Raw genomic sequence first — 26502 nt, forward strand, 5'->3', positions numbered from 1 at the left:
GTAATTTCACTTCTAGGAATCCATCCCAAACACACACACACACACACACACACACACACACACACACACATACAAACACATACACACACAGAGAGAAAGAGAGAGAGAGAGAGAACAGACCAGCCCTAGTAGAAATGAACTAGCTGCAATCTCTAAATACCATTACCCACTAGAAGGAGCCAGAAATTTATGAAGAAAATATTTGATTTCAGTCCAAGAGTAGGAAATGTACAGTGCGGGCTGAGGTATCTTCTCAACACAATCAAGGAAGCCTAAAGGCGAGCAAAGACAAGCCAAAGAAACCAAGGTCAGCTGGAAAGCCCCTTCAGCATGCCAAATAAAGGGAAGCTTCAGTATTAATAAAGATGAGAAACTGAATACACTTAAGTGCCTCAAGTTTAATTTGTGTGTGTGTTTACATTTGTAGAATATATACATGGAAATGGAGAAAATTCTACAAGCATAAACAATAATTGGATTGGACTAAAACACCCATACAAACACATATATTACTCAGTATTATTTCTGGAGGAAGAGTTCAATTATCTATTCAGAATGTCTCGAGGCAATTTGTTTGTAACATTCTATTTTTCCATGTTAGGAAGGAAAACTTTAGTTCTAGCTCTCCAGGATGCAGCCATCTTTGCTCTTCACTGTGAGATAGTGACTCTTTCTAGTTTGATTTAGAAGCTGTAATCACATCTCCAGAGATACTCCACTTTGCTCATTGTCATTTTGAATGGCCAGTGATAAGGTCATGGCAGCTAACTGTAAGCAAGACACTGAAAACGAGAAATAATAGTGTAAAGGGAAAAAGAGAAAAAAGTAAATTTCTTTTCCATTATGGCACTCTTGACAACACGTAGTGAAAAGCATGTACTCATAAGTGTTTGTTCCATAAATGGAGTGGGTAAACTCTGGCATGCTGGAATGAGTTGGTCTTGAGTAAGCAGTAGTAATGAGCAATGAGCGTGTGCACTATTTATACAAAATATTCTAGGAGGAACTGGAGAGAGGTAAGAGAGGGTAGATGTGATCAATAAATGTATAAATGTATGACTCTTTCAAAGAATAAAAATACTATTTAAAATAAAATAATATTTAATTTTTCGTGTGCCTTCTGCAATAAACCAATCCTTTCCTAGAGCGTTAGCCCCAGCTCACTCCAGTCTTTCCTGCCCATTGGCGTGGCCTTCAGCATATCCTTCCCACAGTTACTGCTCACCCGCAACATGGTTTAAGCTGGGTGGGAGGCAGAGAGATGGCTCAGTGGTTAAGAGCACCTGTCACTATTGCAGAGGACCTAGGTTTAGCTCTCAGCACCCACATGGTAGCTAAAACCACCAATAATTCCAGGGAACCTGATGCCCTCTTTTGACCTGTATGGGCACCAGACACATTCAGGTCAAATACTTGTATATACAAATAATAAACAAATAAATAAATCTAAGAAAGAAAACCTATTTTAAGCTGTGATTCTCTTATTTTCTCTTTGTAGAGACAGTGGTGAGTATTTCTGGGAGTCATGGGATTTGTTGGCAAGTCAATACATGAAGCTGAAGATAACAAGAATAATGGCAGGACTTGTGGTCCAGGCAAAAAGTTACACAAGATCAGGGTTTGGAATGTGTTTTAAAGATGGATGAGGATGGATACATGGGTGCATAATGAAAATAATTTACAGCTCTCCCAATCTTTGTGCCTCATCATGCTTGAATAAAAACACAATTCAATAAAACATTTTTCATAACAAGACTTCAGAGTCAAATGGGTCTGTGGTATTGTCTGTGGAATGTGGTAGAAGTTTGGCATTTTTCTTCTGTGTTTCTGAAATAGTTTACATCATCTGCTACAGATATTTTTTTTTTTTTTTTTGTCCAGAATACTGAACAAGACAAAGGATTTACTGCCAAAGAATAACTAGAGATGGACTCTGTGTAATGAAAGGTTATCGCCATCTGCATTGTATCAAGCCTCTGATTTGCTTGTATAAATAACTGGAAGGAAAATAGGCTTCGAGTCCAGCAACAGTCATCAGAATGACAAAAATGCAGGATTGTGCAATTCAGGTTTAACAAGGGAAATCCATCACCATTACACCAAGACGGCACCCCCCCCACTCCACCCATACCCAAAGCATTTTTTTTTTTTTTTTGGTAATTCAAAAAAAACTGCTGCAAAAACCAAAGTGCAACTACCCGCTACAGCCAGCCTGCCCTAAGGATTTCAACCAGCGAAGCTCATCCATCACTCTTTAATGAACTTCATACAGTGGACAAATCCACCCTGTGACTGTGTCTGAGTACCTCTTTGCCATGGAGCAGGAGATTAGTAAATTAAGTCATAGTTTCAATCTGACTTCCACACAGTGCAGAACTGGAGAATATATACATTAAACGGGGGTTCTATAAATATAAACAATAACTGGAATGGGCTGAAACACCCATGTGAATGCGTGTATTATTTATTACTATTTCTGAGGAAAAGCCCAATTATCTGTTTAGAATAGCATGAGGCAACTTGTTGGAAAACATTAAGCAGAAACGAAGCACTGTAAGTTATGAGGAAGGCTTTCCTCACTTCCACACCTCAACTTTCTTCATGTTTCAGGTGTTATTTGGTTACTATTTTCATTTTATATTGTCTAATATTCTTTGGCGCAGGGATTTTTTCTTTATGGATATTCTGAAGTTTATAGGAAAGTTTCTCTGTTTATTCACCATCCCCTGGATGTCGATGTCACTCATTCTAGTCTTTTTTTGTTTTTGGTTTCATTTTGATCTCATCCTAATGCCTTCTGGATCCAGCAGGAGCATCTCAGTCTTTAATTGCATATTCTTGTTGTTGGGTTTTTGCTTGCTTTTTTAATGGTATTATTTTCTTCCCTTCTACCTCTCATTAAGAATTTTATATATACCCTTCTCCATTGCTGGTGGGAGTGTAAACTTGTACAACCACTTTGGAAATCAATCTGGAGCTTTCTCAGACAATTAGGACTAGTGCTTTCTCAAGATCCAGTTATACTACTCCTAGGCATATATCCAAAATATGCTCAAGTACACACAGGACATTTGTTCAACCATGTTTGTAGCAGCTTTATTTGTAATAGCCAGAAGCTGGAAACAACCCAGATGTCCCTCAATGGAGGAATGGATACATAAATTGTGGTACATTTACACAATGGAATACTACTCAGCAATTAAAAACAAGGAAATCATGAAATTTGCAGGCAAATGGTGGAAACTAGAAAAGATCATCCCGAGTGAGGTATCCCAGAGGCAGAAAGACACACATGGCATATACTCATTTATATGTGGATACTAGACCTATAAGATAGGATAAACATACTAAAATCTGTACACCTAAAAAAGATAAACATGAAAGAGGACCCAGGGTAAGATGATCAATCCTCACTTAGAAAGACAAATGGGATGGACATTGGATGTAGGAGAAAACAAGTAACAAGACAGGAGCCTACAGCACAGGGCCTCTGAAAGACTCTACCAGCAGTGTTTCAAAGCAGATATTAAGACTCATTACCAAACCTTCGGGAGAGTGCAGGGAATCATATGAAAGAAGGGGGAGTTAGTAAGACCTGGAGAGAACAGAAGCTCCACAAGGACCAAATATATCTGGGCACAGGGCCTTGTCTGAGACTGATTCTCCAACTAAGAACCATGCATGGAGATAACCTAGAAGCCCTGCTCAGACGTAGCCCATGGCAGCTTAGTATCCAAGTGGGTTCCCTAGTAAGGGGAACAGGGACTGTCTCTGGCATGAACTCTGTGGCTAGCTCTTTGACCTCCCCACCCACTGTGGGAGGAGCAGCCTAGCTACAGAGGAGGCCACAGAGGAGGACATTGCAGACAGTCCTCGTGAGATCTCATAAGCTAGGGTCAGATGAAAGAGGAGGAAGTCCTCCCCTATCAGTGGACTTAGAGAGGGGCAGGGAGGAGAGGAGGGAAGGTGTAGGGGGAATGAGGGAGGGGGCTACAGCTAGGATACAAAGTAAATAAACTGTAATTAATATAAAAAATAAAAATTTTATTTAAAAAGAATATATATTATATACACACATATATGGAATTCTCAAAGAATAAATTTTTAAAATTGTAAAAGAATTGAGATTAGAATTGCTCTTTATCTTTCTAGCTACAACATTCCTTTATCTTACTCAGTTCTTTTTCAGTTTCAGCCAGTTTTGTCTCAATTTCAGTTGTCTATCAGTTTTTCTCCTTTCTGAATCTGTTTTTTATTTATTTAAGGGCATACAAAAAGTGCATGCTAGGATTTAGTTATTTTTTCATAGTGAATTCTTGTATTTTATCTACTTTTGCACTTCATCTTTTTAATATTATCAGAGAGTAATCAAAGAAATCAGAGAGAGCTAAGGGCCTGTCTCTCTTGTTTTGCTTACCCATGAACAAAGGCTTGTGTCTAGTTAAAGCATTTTCCAGAAGAAGAAGAAGAAGAAGAAGAAGAAGAAGAAGAAGAAGAAGAAGAAGAAGAAGAAGAAGAAGAAGAAGAATCAGGTAGAAGTAAGTGCTTAGAGTCCATGGCTGTCAATGTTCCTATCTATTATTATTATTTTTCTTATCATTATTATTAAAATAAGCTGATAACTGACCCAAGTGATCAGTAAAGAGAATCATAAATAAGCTACCTATTGTATTTGCTTGAAAGCAGATGAGTATACACCATGTAATATAATATGTATATATGTATATATACATATGTATACATGTATGTGTATACATACATATGCATAGGTAGTATAATATGTAACATAATACTAAGAAACCCCCCAAATTCAAAAGGTTAATGAATTTTTTTTTGCTTTTTCAATAAATAAAACAGTATGAATAAAATTATATCACTGTATAATCTTAATTTTTTAGGATGTTTGTTTGTTGACTGGGGGCAGACATATGCCATGGTACATATGTGGAGGTTGAAGAACAACTTGTAAGGATGGTTGTCTTCTACACATGGAACACGGAGATTGAACTCAAGTCATCAGATGTGGTGGTGAGCATCTTTACTTGCTGAGCATCTCACCAACCCTAAATTATTTATCTTGAGACAAAAGTGGAAACCGTGGCCAACTGTAAGATTCCAAGTAATAAGGAATAAATCAATTATTCATTTTTTCACCATTAGTTAAGATTCCTTTGAAAAATCTAGCTAAGACACTAAGACACATCATTAGAAAGTGCTGCTCTGGAGCTGGTGAGATGGTTCAGAGGTTAAGAACACTGCTGTTCCAGAGGTCCTGAGTTCAGTCTCCAGCAAGAACATATTGGCTCATGATCTGATGTCCTTGTCTGGTGTGTAAGTGTACATTCAGACAGAGCACTCCTACATTGGATGGAGAGTTGGCTCAGCAGTTAAGAGCACTGGCTGCTCTTCCAGAGGTCCTGAGTTCAATTCCCAGCAACCACATGGTGGCTCACAGACATCTGATTTCCTCTTCTGGTATGCATGAAAACAGAGTGTTGATATACATAAAATAAATAAATAAATATTAAAAAATACATAGTAAATAATTTTTAAAGTACTGTTTTGTTTTGTTACTACTCTGACCTCTCTCCTCTCTCATATATATAAATGATATATGATGTGTGTGTGTGTGTATTAGAAAGCAAGGAACAAACTGTAAAACATACACATCATGTTTATCAAACAAGTTTTAGTACCTTTAAAAGATAAAGAAGCCAGGTACAGTGGTGTACGCACACCTGTAATACCAGCAGTTTGGGAGGCAGGTGGAGGATCTCTGTGCCAGCCTAGTCTAAGGAGTGAGTTCCAGAACAGCCAAGGCTACACAAAGAAACCCTGACTCAAAAAAAAAAAACAAGAAAAAATAAAGAAATCGTTTAGTTACAGATATATCACTAAAGAAAGAAAAATAAAAAGAAACCAAGTGTGTGTTTTGACCAAGCCAAACAAAGGAAATGAAAGAAAGGAAAAAAAGGAAGGAAGGAATGAAGAGATGGAAGGAGGGAGAGAAGAGAAAAAAGGACAAATAAGCTATTGATACAATATACAAAAATATTTAGTTTTACAAATGCCAAGGTGTAGTAGGTTAAATAATAATGAAAATGTTTTTTTTTTGGCTTCTTATATGGTTATGGTTGTTTAAATATTTTTAAGTTATTAAACATGTGAAGAAGCAGAGACTACTAGGAAAGGCCAGTCACCTGTAACATTTGGAGTGTGATCTGAGAAAGTTACCAAAGTCTTAAATTTTTCCCATAATTTGACATTAAATTCTATATTTATGAATATCATAAGGAAATAGCCATGGGCACACACATACACAAATAATAAAAAGCTTTATATCCCAGAGTAGTTAGAAATAATTAAATAAACCATAAAATTCCCACAGCAGAATTCAATTTAAATAAATACAAGGCAATCACATAACACCATTGCCATGAATGGGCACTGAAGTGTGACTGTCCTGTATGTGTATAAATAGATGTGTGTAAACATGTTTGAGTATGATTGACAGCACCCACATTAAAAAATCAGCTCTCTCCTAATAGTGTATTTAGGAGATTTTTATTTGCTTTTACCACACAGAGCTGTATCATTTTTCATATTTTTCTCCTTTTCCCCCTCTCTGTGCTTTCCTGAGAGGTGTCTTTGAGTCTCACCTCAATGTTTCCTAAGACTACCTCAAATTAAAAGTTTCGATTCCCCCATGTGGCGTTCTAGTGGCCTGGTGGGACTCTGCCTGAATTATGAACAAATAAAGATTCCACCCCCTGCTCTCTATACCTCAGATATGGCCCCATATCCTTTGCTCTCCAAGAGTAACATCCCAGAGTAATTTATAAGGCCCTTGTCTTGTTCTAGCACTGTTGGTCGCCACCCAAACCGACGCAACTCACCCCACACCTACCTTTGAGCTTTACTGTCCCAGCCTTGCTTTGGTGCCTATTTAAGCACCTATAGAGGAAGAAATTCTCTCAAAGATGTTTTCTGACGTGCCATTGAGGTTATTTTTCTGAAATCTCACTGCAACCATGTTTCTAAACTTTCAGTATTGTCGATCTGTCAGCAAAGTGAAACCCCAGATTTTTCTCAGGTTCTTTTACTATCTAGCTCTAAATAATCCTTCCAGCTGCTTCCTTTCCCATATTTCTGTCTCTTTTCTAGTTCACCATGCCACCTCCTCAATCTGGCTAAGCTTTCATACTCCTGTTAGGGATTTAGGAATGAACAATATTTTCTTATTGTTTGTACTGCCTGAAATTTCTTCAGTCCTCTTTTTCATTTCCAACGTGCCCTTCACCTTTTACTAGTCTACCAGAGCTGAGGTCTAAGTTCATCTCATAGAAACTTCTTCCAGTTCTTCTGCCACAAAATAAAATACTTGTCCATCTCTCATCATTTTACTCCACTGAATTAAAATTAATACTTTTATGTCTGGCTTTATCCCAAAGTAGACTGCCAAGAATTATATGACAAATAAATCTTACATTGTTATTCTGTTGGTGACTAGGAGCCAGGCATGGTAACATATGCCTATAGTCCAGAGTGGAGGCAGAAGAATCATGAGTTCAAATCCAGCCAGGGATACATGAAACTTTGTCTTCAGACTAACAAGAAAAATTTTCAAATAAATGAACAAATATATGCTATAAATTTTGTTACTGTATTTCAACATGCAGCATAAAATGATAAACCCAAGACCGAAACCTGTCAGAATAAGGCTTGTTGTGCCCCTCTGTACAGAAAAATTGACAAATATAATCTCTAGGCTCATTTCAGAACATCCTTCTTGAGTCTCTATAATACAGGAACTGCACAGTTCTATGAGAGAAAAGAACACTAAATCTGTCAAAAATGCCAGAAGTAAAAGTGGAGTTTTTTTTTTTTTTTAACAGCAGCATAGCTTTTTCATTAATGTTATGATTTCAAACAAATCATTTTTAGTATGTCTTGCTTATTATATTTACTCAACCTTCATAGACTGAAATTCTAGAAAGGGAAAAAATGTTGGTTCGGGGAGTCTTTAAGGCTATTTGTGACCGTCTAGCCAAATCACAGAGGAAACAGAGGGCCAGAGGAGAACTTGATCTCAGATTTACGGGTCCAGAGTTCATCCACCTACATACATGCCTTAGTTATTAGAAAAGGACACACATCAGTTTGAAATGGACCCATGGGGACAGTACATCAAATTGGAAAATGGTGTGCACAAGAGAAGAAGAGTAGCAGACATAATCCAGACTATAAAACACAGACCAGATTCTTAAGGACCAAACAATTTCCTCCTCAGCCAACCTCTAATGTCCATTCCTATGTGTGGAAACACAGAGGTCCAGCAAATCTGAACAGTAAAAGCAGAGTGATCAGTTCCCAAGAATGGCGTTCTATATGAGCGGACTGCCCATTTACCTGTAGATAGGTGTCAAATCAAACTCCGTTATTAATGCTATGAAGAACTTCACAAGACAGTTACAGTCCTGCTGCCAGGGTGGCTCAGTGAGGAAAGGCGCTTGCTGCCAAGTCTGATGACCCGAGTTTAATCCCACAAGGTTTCACATGGTGGAAGGAAAGAAGCTGCTCCTATAGGTTATCCCCTGACCTCCACACAGTACCACGGCACCCACACACATGCTACCACACATATACGCACACACGCATACACATACACACATACACACAGAGTCACTCAATAAAATATAATAAAATAATTACAATTGATATATTAAATGTCTATACAGTATTACCAAGTAGCAAAGTAGCATTTAGTACTCAAAACCATTTATGAAGAATTCATTCATGTGCTTCACACGGAAAGATAAAAGGACAAAGACAATCTCAAGTGCTACAAATATCATTGGAAACTGCCAATACATTTATAATTTTGCAAGTAGATTCAACAAAGAGTAGAAGAATGCTGACTTAATATGACAAACAAAACTATCATAAACCTAATTGCCAAAATAATGCTTGAGGCACCCTTATTAAATTCAAGAGGCAAAAGTCTCCATTATTGATAGATGAAAATACTAGTTAATACTAGGGCAAGAAACAGAGGTAAATCAAGTAATAAAAAGATTATATGTTTGATGAAAGGAAATCAAAATAAAGAAATAGTGAGAGAAGCTGAGAAATAAGCTTCTTAAGAATTTTGTCATAAAATGTTATAGTAACAAATGAGGATGAGTAGATTTGGAAACTCAGTCATAGGCTGGGCATGAGCTCAGCAGAAAAACACTATCTAGTACATGTCTGTCACACCCTGGGTTCCATCCTGGCACCATAACACAAAAGTTACCCTCTAAAAACTTTGATCATTGTTACGTCCACATGATAACATATACATAAAACATGTTATTTAGAAGAAGTTATTCTTGTATAGGAAAATCTTCATTATCCTACTTCAGAAGAAATTGGGAAGTATTTTCCTATAAATTACACATAAGTGTCAATGAATTCACACAAATATAAACAAGGATAAGAGTAAAAACTGCAACAGGTGCGTTTTCTTGCTTCATATAAAACTACTAATAGTGACATTACTTTCCTAAGACACAGGTTGCATTTTCACACATGTATAAGTACCTTCCGATCACATGCACTTTAAAAATCAAACAATTTCAAAGGACCCTTTAACAGTACTTGGTGTTCCATAAGGTTTGCCTTAAACAAAGTGGGAGATTTACTGGGAGCCTATACATTTTTCTAAATGCAAGGCGAGGGAGAAAAGATGAACTCCAGAAAAGACTGGAGAAAGGTACAAGAGGTCTCTAGGAATGGAGGTGACTGCTCCCTTCAGTCTTGCACCTGCTTCCTATTTCTGGAGCAACATAGCATGTTGTCTTTTCCTCTCCACAGGGCCATACTCACTTTCCTTACATCGGTGGGATTCCTGTGTCCTCTGTTCCAATTCTATTCCCTAATTACTGGTTTTAAAAACAAAATGAAAACCAACAAAACAAAAGTTTATTCTCCCTGGTCTCCTCATACCTCAGTCCAAATTGCTAGGAGGAAAGCCATAAGGAGCCACCTCAACTTCGGAGAGACTGATAAAGCCAGAAAAAGGCAACCTCCGATGGGTGGTCAAGAGGAGAAGAGAGTGGTGGCGATTCACAGTGAAAGATGTCGTTGCTTGACAGGCACTGAAAATAAAAGTCCAGCATAAGAAATAACTTAATGGTATACTTAGATGTTTCCAGTAAAGAAAATGATACAGAAATTGTTGATGCCCCAGGTCCCGCCTCTGAGAAAAAGGTATCAGACGGGTCTGATGCTCTTTGGGTGGATGACACCTAAATGAACATCAGTACAAAGTCCCAATCTATTTCTAATATCAGAGATCAGACCTCTACTCTTGCCTGATGCGTCTAAAACAAAAAGGGGGAACTGTAGAGAGCTGCGGAATGCCGCGCCTTAAAGATGGAGCTGGTTTCCGCCTTCCACCTTCCCGATGGTGAGTGCTCTCTGTCACAAACAACTCCACATTTGGCTAAGGCTGAGGATCTGGCTTGCTTCCATGTATGTGGATCTATCTGCATTGCCCACGTGGCACACTGGGGTTGGCTACCCAGAGGCTATTTAAGCTGTGGGCTGGCTTTCCCCAGGGTCAGATGATTGTTCAAGGTTCTTGAATAAACTGCATTGAAAAAAAAAAAAAAGAAAGTACCTGAGATTTTCACAGAAGCTCAGTACAGTAAAAAAAAAAAAAATAAAAAAAAAAAAATTTATAAGGTCAACTCTCCTTCCAAATGACCACCAGATACTGGGTTACATTGTGTGGAAGTTGGGAAAACTCAAGGGTAGGAATATTTTTGAAAAAATATAAAATATTATTTATGATCCAGTCTTTAGGAAAGAAATGATGTATTTTTTATGAGATATTTTGATAATCAGGAAAGCATCAGCAGGTGTTTTGGATGTATGGAAGATGTGTGAAATCTCATTGTCCAATCGAAAATATTTGGGCTTGAACAGTACTAACCTGCAATACTCAGAAAGCCAGAGAGATTTCAAAGCCAGATCTGGGAAGAAATGGAATGCTCAGAGGGGTGAGGGCTGAAGGGAGGCTTTTAAGTTCATGAACTTACGATGTACTTTATTTGTTATAGTTACGTAAATTTATTTTTAAAAACACATTTAATTTGTGACATTTATTAGCATTCCAAGTAAATGATATTTGGAAGTTTGCTGTATTTTTCTTTTCTTTTTTAATACTTGTTTGTACAAATAATCACATTAACTAAACATGGGGCAAAGCACTGTGTTTCTATCTTTAAAAAGAAGAACTTAAACCCCAAATGATTTAAGGTTGAATTTTGTTCATAGATTAAATGCTGCATATAAGAGCAGGATCCTTAAGCTGAAATGATATATAAAATGCTACAAAATAGAGATGTTTTAGTTCCAAGTTGATGTCATGAGTGAAAAATTGCAACAATGACTTCTGTCCACGAGAAAAATCATTAGTACTCTTCAGGCTCTGTGTACATGAAATTTAGATAAATTTCATGCTTAGACTTAAGTCCCATCTCCAAGATATCACACCACGAATATACAAATATTCCAAAAATAAAAATAAATTCTGAAGTCCCAAATATTCCTGGTCCTACTCAAACAGTGCCTGCCTGTAAATTATCAGTCAGGAACTGCTGGAATATTTACATCCATCATCATTCAAAGGTATGGACTTTTAAATTATTTTGAGTATGTTGTTGTCCCAGCTATATCATTCCTGGGAATATACCCAAAAGATGCTCCACCGTACAAGAACATTTGCTCAACTATTTTCATAGCACCTTTGTTTGTAATAGACAGAACCTAGAAACAATCTCCACGTTCCTCAATCAAAGAATGGACACAGAAATTGTGGTACATTTACATTATGGAATACTACTCAGCTATTAAAAACAAGGAAATCATGAAATTTTCAGAGAAATGGATGGAAGTAGAAAATATCATCCTGAGTGTGGGAACCCAGACCCAAAAAGACATGCATGGTATGTACTCACTTATAGGGGGCTATTATCCATATAGTACAGGATAACCATACTACAATCACAGATTCAAAGAAGATAAGTAACAAGGAGGACCCAAAGGAGGATGCTTAAATCTCACTCAGAAGAGGAAAGAGAATAGAGGCAGAAGCAGTTGAAGAGAGGAAACAGGATAGAAGAGGGAGCATGGAGAGAAATGAAGGTGGAGATCAGACTTGGGGAGAGCAGGGTTGGTAGGACAGAGGGCTTGCAGAGAGAAGAGAAACAGGGACATCTCTGTGACCAACTGGAGACCTACAACAGGGTAGGCTCCTGGGAGGATATGGAGGTGATTCTAGCTGAGACTCCAAGTAGTGGGGGCCATGGAGACTGAAAAGGCCATCTTCTAACTAGAGTGGACTCCTAGTGGAGGGAGGGGACACCAACCCACCCATAAAAACGTTGACCCCAAATATACCCTGCCTACAAGATGTGAACAGAAATTGAATGTTCAACCAGAGCCTGGCCAACCTGAGACTCACCCCATCGGAGAGAGCCAAGACCTGACACCATTAATGATACTCTGCTATGCCTGCAGATGGGAGCCTAGCATTGCTGTCCTCTGAGAGGCTCCAACCAGCAGCAGATAGAAACAGATGCTGAGCCTCGCAGCCAAACAGTGGGCAGAGTTCAGGGAATCTTATGGAACAGTTGAAGGAAGAATAAAAGGACCCAGAGGGGACAGGAGCCACACAAGAAGACCAACAGAGTCAACTAACCTGGACCCAGGGGTCTTGTGGATAGTGAAGCACTAACCAAGGGCCATGTATAGACTGGACCCACTCCTCCTACACATACATGTCTGATGGGCAGCTTGGTCTTCATTTGGGTCCCCTAGAACCAGGGGCTGTCTCTGACATGGAGTCTGCTGCCTGCTTTTGATCACTACCTACTGGTGGGGCTGCCTCACTAAGCCACAGGAAAAGAAAATGCACTCAGTCCTGATGCGACGAGATGTGCTGGTGTGGGTCTGGGGTGGGGGAGCTCTCCTTATCTGAGGAGTAGGGGAGAGGAGATAGGGGGAAAACAGAGGGAGGGTAAGACCAGGAGGAGAGGAGGGAGTGGGCTGTACTCAGGATATAAAATGAATGAATGAATGAATACAAAAATATTTTGAGTATAGTGTTGTCTCTAGAGGATTAAATAATCTGTACAGTTTACTTGTGTGCATTGTCTTTAGAACAATGAGTCCTCTTCAAAAAGATCTTTAAAGGCTTGGGAAGATAGCTTAGTGGGTATGAATTAGAGCATAAATTCAGATCCCCAGAACCCACATCCATGTTGGACTTGCCTGGATTCCAAGTGCTCCTGTGGTAAGATAGGAAGCAGAGACATGACACTCGCCTGACGCTGGATGGAGATGAGACCCCCATCTCAAACAGAGTAGAAGGTAAGGACCAACATCTGAAGTTGTCCTCCGACCTCTACACTAATACTGTAGCTCATGCCTGGACAAGGCATGTATGCACACACACCAACACACACACACACACACACACACACACACACACACGTGTAAACACAAACACACACTTTTTTTTAAATGAGTAAGATTTATAAACAACCGTAGTTTGATACCTACAGTACTTTTAAAAAATATATGTTGTGTGTGAAAGTGGGGAGGTAAACTTTGAAGATCTCAAATTAGAATAAATAAAATTTAGTTGAGAGATGAATGAAGTTCAGAGGCTTTATCTTGAGTTGCATGGTTTGCAGTTGCACTTAAGGTGTCTAGTACCAAAAGTGCTGACTTCTTTTGCTTGGATCACACTTTTATTTTAATAAAAAATATGACTTAGTGCTGATCTTGAATTAGGTAAACCTAAGAATTTAAAAATCGAGACATATTAAGGGAGACTTGAACAGACATTTTACTACATTTTCCCACATTGGCAGGACGTGGCCTCTGCAGGGATTAGCCTGGGAGGTGGGAGATGGATGCTGATGTAGCTACAGCACGTGAAAATACACATGGGAAGCCATTCTCTGGACTGAAAGGGGGTGGGGCCAGTGAGGACAGTAATCAATAGGGATTATTAGGCGGCTCAGAAAGCATCAGTAAAAATGGTTGTGTTTCTGTTCTATTGTATCCCTGTCGTCTGTCTATCCAGCTTCTTCTCTCAGCTGCCCTCTCCAGAAAGACTTTCTAACTAACATCACCATCAAGCATACATGGGTACATCTTGCGTGCACCAGACCTGACAATACGGTGCAGACAACAGGCAGCTATGTACAGTGCTGAAAAGTTTAGACTTTGGCTCAGACTGCCCAGATCTAAATTCCATTCCACCCACTTGCTGACGTATGACCTCAGTCTTACCACTTTCTCTGTGTCCCCTGTGTTTTGGGGATGGTGACGATAGCCTAACTGGGGTGTGCTCTTGTGAGGATTTTGTGACTTCACACAGGAAAAGTACTGAGAGGGTTGGCTGGTAACTACCCATCACTCAGCACTGTTTGCAATGATTTAATTCTACTACAGTGCTAGAGCAGGCCTGTCAAGTAGGTAAGTCAGTCATAATAAAACCAATATTTTTACTGAGAGCCATGAATGTTTGTGGAGGTTGGCAAAGTAGCTCTAGAGAGTCTAAAAAAGTGAGATTCTCTGACGAATAACTTTCCATTTCTACCAGAGACAAGAAGGATTTGGTATTGCCCTGGTCATGAAATTTAAAAAAAAAAATGGCTCCCAGGCTCCATACTGATGGCTAAAAGTCATATTGAGGGCAACATGTGCTTTAAAGCTTAGAATGTGCAGATTCCCTCTGAACTCACCATTCATCCTTCTGTCTATAGGAGCTGAGCTGTGATTCCCTACGCAGATTTTAGGGGAAAAGCTGTAGGGATCCATCCAGACCTGTGTGGTGTTATTCTCAATGCTTCCTCTTTCTCCTATGGGAAAGCGGTCTGAAGGGTGAATTGGTTCTAATTCGTCCACCATTTCAAAAGAGGAACACCCATTGACTATTCCTGGAGAGTCTCAACTGCATTATTCTAAAACCTGAGCCAAAGCAGAGTCAGGGTACCCTTTACTGCACCGACATGAACCACACTGAAACTGTGACTGTGCGAGGACTGTGACACTATAGTGAGTGCCAGCTATCTCTAGGTCTTGGGGAGATAAAAAGTCAGCCAATGAGTGCTATAGAAGACTTATGTATCAAATGCCCTGGTTTCCCTGTATTATTTATGATGATTGATAATGATTATCAACTTGACAGGCTCTAGAATCATCTAGGAGAAGGGCCTGCTGTGGTTGTTTGAATAAGAACGGCCCCCACAGGCTCCTCTATTTGAATACTTGGTCTCTAGTTGGTGGAATGGTTTGGGAAGAATTAGGAGGTGTGACCTTGTTGGAAGAGGTGTATCACTGGGAGCAGGGTTTGAGGTTTACAAAGATTTGGGGATTTTTCTCTCCCTCTGCCTTGTGGTTGTAGATTGAGCTCTGCGGTTGTGGATTAAGGAGTGAGCTCTCAGCTCTGCCATCATGGACTCTAACCATCTAAGCCAAATTAAACACTTTCTTTAATAAGTTGCTTTAGTCATGGTGCTTTATGACAGGAGTAGAAAATGAACTAAGACCTTTGTGAAGGAATATATTGATCAGGTTAGCTTGGCATGGGAAGGCCTGTGGAAATGTGGGCAGTACTACTCCCTGAGCTCGGGCCCTAGACTGAATGAAGGATAAAGATAACCAAGAACCGACATTGTTGGCTCCCTGCTTCCTGACTGCAAATGCAAAGTGACAGCTGCCTCATGTTCCTACTTCTGTGACCTCTCCCATCTTGATGTCCTATACCCTTGGGCTGTGAGCCAGAATAAACCTTTTCTCATAAGTTGCTTCTGTCAGGCTATTTTATCATAAGCAACAGGAAAAGCAGCTAAAACCTCTTTCTCCCACATTTGGGAGAAAGTCAAATAAAGCACTTTGCAAAATTCCTGAAAAGAAATATACTGTTGGTATGACAGTCACTTTTGCTGGATAAATAAATACTGACTTCAGTTCTTTGGCTTCCAAGCCATAAGGGAAAGGAAATTTTGAAATCGAAGAAGTGGGAGGAAATAAGGGGAAAAAAGCAAACCAGTGACTCTTTCTGTACTTGTGGTATGTCAAAGCCTGGCCTATGAGGGGCTCTTTGGAGCGATTTCATTCTTTTCTCACCTTCCGCTTCAGTAGCACATATAATTTTAGGCTACTGTTTTCTGGTTGTCTGCTTGCGTGCTTAGATGCCGAGCATCGCTTTGCTACAGCTGCTTTACATGGCTCTCCTCCAACGCAAAGCCACACATCTTTGCTTTGTAGTGCTGGAGCCTCATATGTACAAGGTTTCTGCTGTACCGCTAAGTTATTTCTCGAGCCCTTACCGGTTCCATTTAGTCACCTTCCTCTCTGCAACGCTTGAGGCGCTCGTGGATGCCTGTAGACTACTCTGCTTGTGTGCCGAGGATGTGTGAGTAACAGAGAATGAACCATGGTAGCAACCATGAACCATGGCTGACATGAAGAGACTTTAAAAGACCTGGAGACCCCACACCATCCAGTTGCTATACTTGAGGCATGAATCAACACTAGCTCCCAGTGTTCCACAGGAATTAAACACCAACTACCATTCATGTTGTCTTTGGCATCCTTCCTCTTCTTGTCTCCCTTCCTTCCTCTCCCACCCATAGTTGCTTGGATCCCCTCCCAGATCAGCTACCTCTTACATTCAGATGCTTTCCCCCAGTTATACTTCTGTCCAAATATAAACCAAGATTTGGCTGTATTTCTAGTCACTTCTTAAGTACAAAGGTAGAGTCAAGTCAAGGCCTCTGTCCATCTGAATTAATACTGGCACAAAGATTGTGGGTCTTCCCTCTGCCCAGTTGGAGCAAGGGAAACACAAAACATACAAGAGAGGAGAGAACTCTTATTCTATAAGAACACTGCTCCATCCAAATCTAAGACCTCCATAATGGCTGTGTTTCTCTCTGTTTGCTTGGTTGTAGAAGCCAGAGGAAGGTGTTAAACAGTGGAGGGGAAGAATGTGATCTACAGATGCAAGCGTGCATTTACACAGGATCTATGAACTCGGAAGAATATACCCTTCTCAGTTGCTACTCATTAACATGTGGAATGCACAGTGCTCCTTACTGCAAGCCATGGGTCTTGGCACTGAATCTAGGGCGACAGAAAAAAAAAAAGACTCTATAATGTCCTTTGCAGCTTACTTGCAATGTGAGGTTTTACTAATTAGATTGGGCTGTATACAAACAACCTTAACTCTGGTATCTTTAAGGCTAGAAAATTCCAATAACTTCCCCAAATCATCACATTTGAAGCAATGCTCAAAGGCTAAGCCTGCATATTTGAGAGAAAATGTGACTAAAAAGATATGAGCAGAGGCGACCCTAGAAAGCAGCACACATCTCGGCTGACAGCAAGAAGCCAAGAGCCTGACTGTCCATGAAAAGAACAAAATTCGCATCAGTAGAAAAGTTCAAGAGCTAGGGAAGAATTAACCAAGAAGAAAATGTATCCTTTGATGCAGTTGCTTTTTATGTAGGATAACATTAAATGTTAGAAAACATCTCTTTTCCCTGGAGATGCTCTTTGATGTTCATTATTAGTGAAAATGAGAAAACCTGACAGGACATTAGTCACTGACATGTCCATGAATGACAAACCAAGGCAGCCCAGTCTCCCGGCGTCTCAGCAAGGGAAGAGAACCACTTATTTCTACCATATGCCGCCTCAACACCGGCCTGCTGTCACATCTTGCCTATTGGGGTCTCCTCTTCTGAGAGAGGTCTCTAGGCACCAAAGGAGGCATTACCACCAATTTGCAGGTTTTTATGTGTGCCTGCAGTCTTAAGATCTGGTGTGAATTGGAGGCAGTAAAGAGCAGCTGGAGTGAGGACGAGGGTTCAGCTGGTGATCCCGCATCCTGCAAAGCTTGCAAACGCTGAAAGACTCACTGCTACAGCCCTGGGCATTTGACAAAACAAGACCAGAGTATTTTTCATTTCAACTTCAAGAGAAAAAATTTGGACATCCTCGTGGTTTTGAAAGCAGAACTGCACTGTGTGATAGAATGCTACATTCTCATGAAGATTAAAGGGGAAAGCTGACATTTAAAAAGAAATTTTAGGGGCTGGAAAGATGGCTCAGCAGTTTGGAGCACTTGTTGTTCGTAAGGGGGACCTGGGTTTGCTTCCCAGCACCCACACAGCGCACACATATACATGCAGGCAAAACATTCACGCACATAAAGCAAATAAATCTAAAAATATGAAAAGCATTGTATGCTTGAGAGCAGGCTTGCTAGAATGCACCTTTGAAGGTTCCAAAGGTGGTGTCCTCTTTCAGTCACCTTTGTTCATGTACAAGAGCGATACTTCACTTCCTGGCAAATTATACATGTTCACTGCAGCTACAAACAGAGGGGAAAGAGTCATTCAAATTTGTAAAATATTCCCTGTAGATAAATACTGCTCATATTTTGTTTTTTTTTCTGCCCATCTTTTCCTTATACATATATACATAGTTTGTTTGAGGTGGAGTCTCAGGTAGCCCAGGCTGGTCTCAAACTTCCTTCTAAGCCAAGGCTGACCCTGAACTCCTGATCTTTCTGACTGCACCTCCCAACTTCTAGCATTAGAGGTATATGCCATGACAGCCAGGTAATGACAAATGTAATTGCCCATGGAATTGCAGTTATGCGAGAGAAAGTTTTTGATACTGCACACATACTCAGCATTTTACCCAATTTAGTTCAGTGTCTGGACATTTTTTAAAAGTATGATTTTATTGACCCTGATATGCATCAGATATGAAGCACCTGTTCCGCTCTTCTTTCTCATTAATAAGGCTCCCTGAGACGAAGGGCGGGCGTAAGATCAAGCTCCCCTCAACGAGGCATGCAGGGAAATATTATGTGGTCTGTGGCAAGAGTTCCCTAGATGGAGTGTGACTCTCTTTACCTATTTATTCTGTCTGAGGTTTTCAAATTACTTCCTGTCTAGAAACATGCAAAGGGGAAGAAGGAAAAGGAGGAGAGGACAGAAGAGGAGATGGGGAGAAGTGAGATGGGGAGGAGGAGAGGGAAGGGAGGGAGCTGCAAAGTGCAATATGTTAGAGACATGTAGATAGAAGTGTGTACAAAGGATAACAAGACAGGAGGATGCCCATATCTCAGGGTGAGTGGTAGCTACAGATTTGACTACTCCAGCCTTACACTTTCTGGTGCAGGCCAGGGGTAATAGTTAAAGAGAGTGTGCCTGCCCTGAAGCTTATCCTTTCAAATCAAGTGTGGTGATCACAGATATCCTCCCGTATGTTCCCCAAAAGGCTGAACAGTTCTAACACCACATAATTAAAAGCTTATTATCCTTTAAGTCTAAGCAATAAAATGTGTTGAGTAGCAACAGACATGTTTATGTTTGCAATGGAAATTCTTAATAGTAAGGCTGTATATAAGGGGAATATGGTGCGTCTGGAGAGATGGCTCAGTGGTTAAGAAATCATGTGCTTTTGTAGAGGACCTGGGTTCAGTTCCCAGTACCTAATTTGGTGGCTTACAAACACTTGGAACTCTAGCTCCAGTGGATCTAACACCCTCTTCTGACTATTTTAGGTGCTGCACTCATGTACACAAACTCACCCACCCACCTCCCCACCCCCTACAGAACTGAAGATAAGTATTTTAAAAAGGGAAATGAAGTGTCTAACTTGTACAAGGTAAAAGTATTTATATGTGTTTATTTATATACCTATTTCATATAAAGCCACACGAACAGTTCAAGTGTCACCATTCTGAAAAATACATGGGAAGGCAATGAATAATCTCATATTCAACTGACAGTGTGTGTTTCATATCTGAACCCAAACTCTGTGGCTTACCATTTGCAATCTAAGCTGGCAGTGAAGTGCACCTGTTTGATCTACATGCAAAAGTACACTCAGAGATTCACCAGCACCATTTCCCAGCGTTGCTGCTCTCCCATTACTTTTCTCTAAATAGTGTATTTTATACCTAAGTATGCCCTTCAGAGGCTTGCAAATGTTGTAAGAAAAACGTGCAAGTTTCTGGCTCAATAGGGACTGAGTCCAGTTGACCTTTGTACCTTCTCATAACTCATTCAAAATGAGAAAAGAAAAATAAAGTCAAGGCAAAGTTCAGTTAAAAGAAACATTTGAGAAACCTCTGTGTACTAGTCACAGATGGCTCCAAAACGAATAAATGCACCAGGAGCCTTGTTTTGGCAACTTTGCTTTCCAAGACAACACACAGTATCTGGAAGGGGGACACTGAAGACAAGAGCAGGTCTTGAGGTGAGCACAGCGTCCTTGACTCATTCCCCACTTCCCATTTAAGGATCAGCATTCTCAGAAACCCAGGGCAAGCCTGGCCAAACTAAACAGAAGAGCTGAATCAAGGCATGGTTTCCCCAGGGTAGCTGGGCTCTCCTCTGGCAAAGTGGGCAATGAGGAACATTAAGAATAAGGCCAGCCATGATGGTCTTATGAGTACTGGTAAAGGAATCCAAGCCAGGGTATGCTTAGAAGTGAATTCTGCTTGGTGCAACAATTTCAACAAGCAGAGAGCATCCTCCATCTTTACTTCATCCACATTAAGAGGAGGAAAGCCTTAAAAGTTTCATACAGTGCACAAGAAAAGGAAAAAGGAAACTAGATTCAATAGATTGATAAAAAATGATAGGTGCCACCTAATCGGCACCTGAGGGTTGTAGTTACATTTAAAGTATGTTTGCCAACCAGGAATAAAAAGAACAATGCCCAAATGAAAAATGGGTAATAATTCCCAAATGTGTATTCAAAGAGGAACAGCCAGAGAACTGGTCAGAGTGCATGGGGATAGGCTTCGCATTGCTAATAGAGGAATACATCCCCTCACACACAAAATCAAGAGCATTTAAATACTGGCCTGGCCAATCTGCATCCTAGTAGCTACATGGACATCACACATGGGTGTGAAAAGTGGTGCCATTTTCTGCAGAGCAAGTTGCAACACACATATTCTCGAATGCAATGATGTCCCTTCAGAAGTTTATACTTATGAGATGATCAGAGATGTGGACAAACATATAATATGCTGGTTTTTGTAACAGCCTGCATATACAATAAAAGCTAATTGCAGGCTGAAAATAAAGGCACCGTCTACAATGGAAAATTATGTGCCTGTAAAACAAAAAACCTGATAAAGTAGAAGAGAATTTCTGATTATAATAGTATGATGAAAAACGTGCAGTAACACAGAAACTTAAAGAGAGTGAATAATTCCTTCACTTTTAGGTAAATACTAGTTATGCACTCACAGATATGCATGTATATGCATATGTTATTATCAACATACCACAGTATGTTTAGAGGAAACTTTTCTAATTATTTCATTTTCTGTACGCTGTCAGTAAAGTAAAATTTATGAAGAGGAAAGAAATAATGAGTCTAAGAGACTTCAAGAAGAATCCGCTTGCTAAGTGTGGTGGCACTTGCTGTGGCCCCTGCTGCACGGGAAGCTGGGATACGAGTGTCCCCTGTTCCCAGAGATTCAAGGATGACCTGGTCAGTATTGTGAGATTCTGTCATACATGTGCACATGTACAGGTGGCAGCACTAAATGTGGACTATAAAGAAAACTGAAGACATGAAGTGAGGTGGGAAATGGGAGATGGTTGGAGGCTCAGGCCTACGGCGTGCTGGAGGGAATGGATGAGGGATGGCCTGACCAACATGCATTATCTCCATGCATGAAGAGGAAATACAGACACAGAAATTGATGACGTAGGCCTGGTGTGGTAGCACATGCCTTTAATCCCAGTGCTAGGGAGGCAGAGGCAGGTGGAGCTCTGTGAGTTCAAGAATAGCCTGGTCTACACATTGTGTTCAGGACAGTTACACAGTTACACAGAAAATCTCTGTCCCGGACAACCAAACATAAATAAATAAACAAATAAATGAAAAGGAAATGTTTTGATACTTCAAGAATAATTGTTTAAAATATAAACTGAGCCTCTCTGTTCAAGCCTGTAATGCCAGCTTCTCAGGAAGCTGGGGTGAGAGGATTGTAAATACAAGATTAGCCTGGGCAACATACTGAGACCCTGTTAAATAATAGTAAAGTTAAAAGAAATAATAAAAAGTTAAAAAAGAAACCGGAGGATTTAGCTCAGTGATAGAGCACTTAGCCAGCTTATGTGAGAGCCTAAATTTGATCCTCAGTACCACAAAAGATAAATTCATAGATAATAATGTTGACTATAATTAAGTCTAATTTTTAAAAAAAGTATTCACAGAACTTTAAAAAAAACACAACTCATAAATAAATAAAAAACCACAACTCTTGATTGATATAAAAAGTATAAATTAGCATAGCCCTATTATAAAAATGTAGTAGCTCCCAATCACATCAACATTTCTATATTAAAATCAAAATTCATATTAGTTTTATTAAAACTATATGAAAATATATTAAAAATTCACATTATATAATGCCTAGGAAAGACTGATGGAAAAAGATAAAACAAACAAGCAAAAAACAAAAGATTTTTTCTCACTATCTCATATTTAAATATGTTGTAAAGTTACAAAAACTAAATCATTTTTATGAAGTTTAAAATTTTAAGACAGGATGAAATAGAAGACCAGGAGGGGTTCAAGTACCCATTCACATTTACTAGATGGTTAACCTTTAACTAAATTGAGAAAGAATTCGTGACTCGTGAGCTGAGACAATTAACATTTTTAAAAAACTGAGATCTTTTTATGGGACTCCTAGGCAAGTTCCAGATTAAGCAAACTGTTGAATGGAAAGCATTTCTCATTAGGGCAGCAAGACAATCATCCCAACAATATAAGCAAGTATAAGAACTTTAAATTTTTTTCTTAATGATTACTTTGATAGAGTTGAGCAAATGAAGGTTTAAACTACCTGTTCAATGACACAGTAATAAACAGGCAAAATACAACGAAATGGAAAATGTCTTTGCTGCACATACAAAAAAAGTCCCAGGTCTTACAACATAAAGAGCATATACAAATCACCAAGAATAAGCAAATATGCCTATAACAGCAAAAAAGAACAAAAACTAAGACCAGGTTGGAAAAAAGACAAATAAATACCCAGTTAGAACAATGCCTCTATTTATCTATCAAGTTAGCAATAATGCTTTTTAAAATAATATATTCACATGTACATAATAGGAGAATGTAAATTTATACAGCTCTCCAATGGAGGAAGTGACAGTGTGGACTAAGAAGTTAAAAATGTTCACATATTTTACTAGACAAGGAACTTAGGACATCCTAAAGAAGCAATCAGAGAGGACTTCCTGGATTCCTTATTTAAATGACATGCATGTGTGCTCCCCATGCACGAGTTCAAAACACTCAGTTGTCATGAGGCTGGAGAGATGCTCAGTGGTAACTTGAGTTCGGTTGCCAGCACACACATGGCAGTTCACAATTGTCAGTAAATAATTTCAGATCCAGGGGATCCAATGCCCTCTGTAGAGACCCACGATAGTGCCACAGGAGAGTATGAGTTAATGTAGAGCTGAATCCTATTTAACAACTGAAGAATGCAGGTTGCAAAACTGTAGCTTAGCAAGCTTGTTGAAGTATATATCAATATACACACTGAATAATATTCAACTGCATGTCTGGAATTTTAAGGATGAAAAGATTTTGGTTCTCCACTCTGTTTTATTTATTCTACAAATATTGACTTGCTGGGTTGCCTTGAATATTTCTCTGTATTCCAAATTATGCTCAACTATGTATCACTTTGTAATTAGGAAAAGTTTTTTTTTCTTTTTTTAATTTAATTTTTTATTTATTCACTTTGTATCCCAGCCCCCTTCCTCATCTTCTCCCAATTCTGCCCCCCCTCCTCCCATTCCATCTGACCGTAGCCTATCAGGTCTCAACAGGATTGGCTGCATTGGCCTGGTAAGGCTGCCTGCCCCCTTTAGGGGGAGGTGATCAAAGAGCCAGCCACTGAGTTCATGTCAGAGACTAAGGTACACACTTGAATACTGAGCTGCCATGGGCAACATCTGTGCAGGGGTTCTAAGTTGTCTCCATAAATGATTGGGTTATCAGTCTCAGAAAAAACCCCTGGGCTCAGATTTTTTGGTTCTGTTGCTCTCCTCGTGGAGCTCCTGTCCCCTCCAGGTCTTTTTATTTCCCCCTTCTTTTCTAAGATTCCTTTCACTCTCCCCAAAGTTTTGCTATGAGTCTTAGCATCTGCTTTAAATCCCTGCTGGGCAGAGCCTTTCAGAGGCCCTCTGTGGTAGGCTCCTGTCCTGTTCCCAGTTTTCTTCCTCTTCTGATGTCCATCTCATTTGCCTTTCTAAATGAGGACTGAGCATCTTACCCAGGGTCCTTCTTCTTGCTTAGCTTCTTTAGGTGTAAAGATTTTAGTATGATTATCCTATATTATATGTCTAAGCCTACCATGTGAAACTGACTTCTGTCAGATGCTAAACATTTATTTAGGAAAGACCTGGAGCATAAAGTCTCTGTGGCCAGCGGCTGTCATCTCAGTGGTTGGGAGTTGGAGGCAGGAGGACACCCTCTGCTAGATGGTAAGTTGGAGGCCAGTTTGGAAACATGAGAAAGCCTGTCACAGACAAAACAAACAAGGTCTGGAAGCGAAGTGCAGGGACTGCTCTTTCTATATCGTGAAAAAGAATCAGGGCTGTCCTCATTTTACTGCATTGTCACAAATGTTTTTGAACCATACCTGTTCCAGCTTGTTTACACACTGCCTTCACCAACTTAAGGGAGCACAGGATTCCTTCCTACCAGGAGTCCTCAAAGGGACCCTGTAAGAAACGTGACGCCCCACTAAGCATTTAAAATCCATTTTCACTCTGGATCCTCACAGGGACAGCAGGAGAATGTTCCTGTTTGTATGGCTGGGACGGGACGCTAGCCTTCGCGACGGTAAGCCTTGCTGGGGCCAAGCAGGGCTGGAGAAGGGGCTGGCAGTCGTGGGCGGGAGGGGCCATGGGGTGCTGTCCCTGTGTCTGGGGGGTGTCTTACCGCGGCTTGCTGGAAGGCGCCCTTGGTGTAGGTGCCACCGCCACGGTAGGTGATGGCCGGGATCTCACGGCTAAGCAGCGCGCACTTGTGCTGGTGCGCGCGGCTGGTGGAGATGTAATCCACGCGCGCCACCACGTTGTTCTTGGACGAGAAGGTGACGATGGCCACCCGGGTGGCCGTGGACACCACGGGGAAGTCGGACAGCAGCTTGCGCACGAACTTGAGTTCGTTGAGGAAGTTGGCTTGACCCACGCTGGACGACTCGTCCACCAGAAAGACCAGCTCCAGTCGGCTGCTGAGCTCCCGCAGGCGCCGCACGCGGCTCCGGAACGCGCGGCCCAGGCGCTCCACTTTGCTCCCCACTGCCTCCTCCTCACCCGACGCGGGAGGGACCGCCAGTCTGCCCGGAGCCCCTGGCGAGGCCTCGGGAAACAGGCGGAAGCTGAAGTTGAGCGCCGCCGCCTGGGCCAGTGGCTGGAAGTTGGTCTGGCCAGACACCAGTGCCAGAGCCCAGCAACAAAAGGCCAGGCGCGACCACATCGCGCTGGGAACCGAGCGGTGGCTCCGGGGAGCGCACAGCGACAGTCCTGGAGCGCGCGGAGAGGAGTCCAGCGGTCGGTACTGGGCGGAGGGGACCCGGGGCAGCTGCCGCGAACCTCAGAGCCCTTGCATGTGACACTGGGGACACGGTCCAGACTCCTCTGGCAGCTCGGGACTCAGGAGGGACTGGAGCCTGAGCACTCTGCTCCTCTGATTTTCCGCTATTTCGCTTCTCTCCTCCTCCTCCGCCTCCTCTCTCTCTTCAGAAGCCTATAAAATGTTTGAAGGAAGGGGGCAGTGAAGCTACAGTCGCTCCCCTCTGTCCTCTCCTTCCTTTCCCTCTCCTCTTGGTATCTCTCCTCTATCTCTCTCCTCCCCCTCTCTCTTGTCCGTGATCCAGCTAAAGACTCTTGGAGATTCCATGACACCAGAACCCCTCGCCTGTCATGCTGTCAACATTCCCTTACAAGCGCACTGATTGATCCCATATGTCTGGCAAGGAGCTGCGGAGGAATTCGCTGGAGATGGATCTGGATACCGAGAGTGCCACAGTAATTGGAAACACTGCAGAGGAAAACACAGGCGCGAGAGGCTGGCAGAGTCGAAGCATGCCTTGAAAACTGCTTGCTCACCTTTTGGGCTTCTTTTCCACTCTTGAGGGTTGGGGGTGGGGATAGGGGTCTAAGCCTCCCAAAGTGGATATTTGCATAACTTTCTTAAAGGGTCTGTCTGATCAGTGGTGTAGACTCCTGAGAACCTATTCAAATCGCAGGCTATTGAAGTGGCGTCCACCCCGCTCACCGCATAATCAGAATTAGCCTACTCCTTTCCTGCATTTAATCTTTAACGCATTTGTTCATTTTTTTTCCCTTCATGCAGCAGTTT

General features: G+C 40.9%; 1 protein-coding gene across 1 annotated transcript in view; it reads right to left on the reverse strand.

Moving 5' to 3' along the window:
* Svep1 (sushi, von Willebrand factor type A, EGF and pentraxin domain containing 1) overlaps window positions 1-26002 on the reverse strand; it is a 191394-nt gene extending 165392 nt beyond the window's left edge. Inside the window, exon 1 of the mRNA XM_060379952.1 lies at window positions 25078-26002. Coding sequence (XP_060235935.1) covers window positions 25078-25617 — 540 coding nt within the window. The 5' untranslated portion in view covers window positions 25618-26002. The remainder of the gene's footprint in view (window positions 1-25077) is intronic.
* Window positions 26003-26502: the final 500 nt, after the last annotated feature.

This window comes from Meriones unguiculatus, chromosome 3 (assembly GCF_030254825.1).
Source record: "Meriones unguiculatus strain TT.TT164.6M chromosome 3, Bangor_MerUng_6.1, whole genome shotgun sequence".
NCBI classification, from domain to species: Eukaryota; Metazoa; Chordata; class Mammalia; order Rodentia; family Muridae; genus Meriones; species Meriones unguiculatus.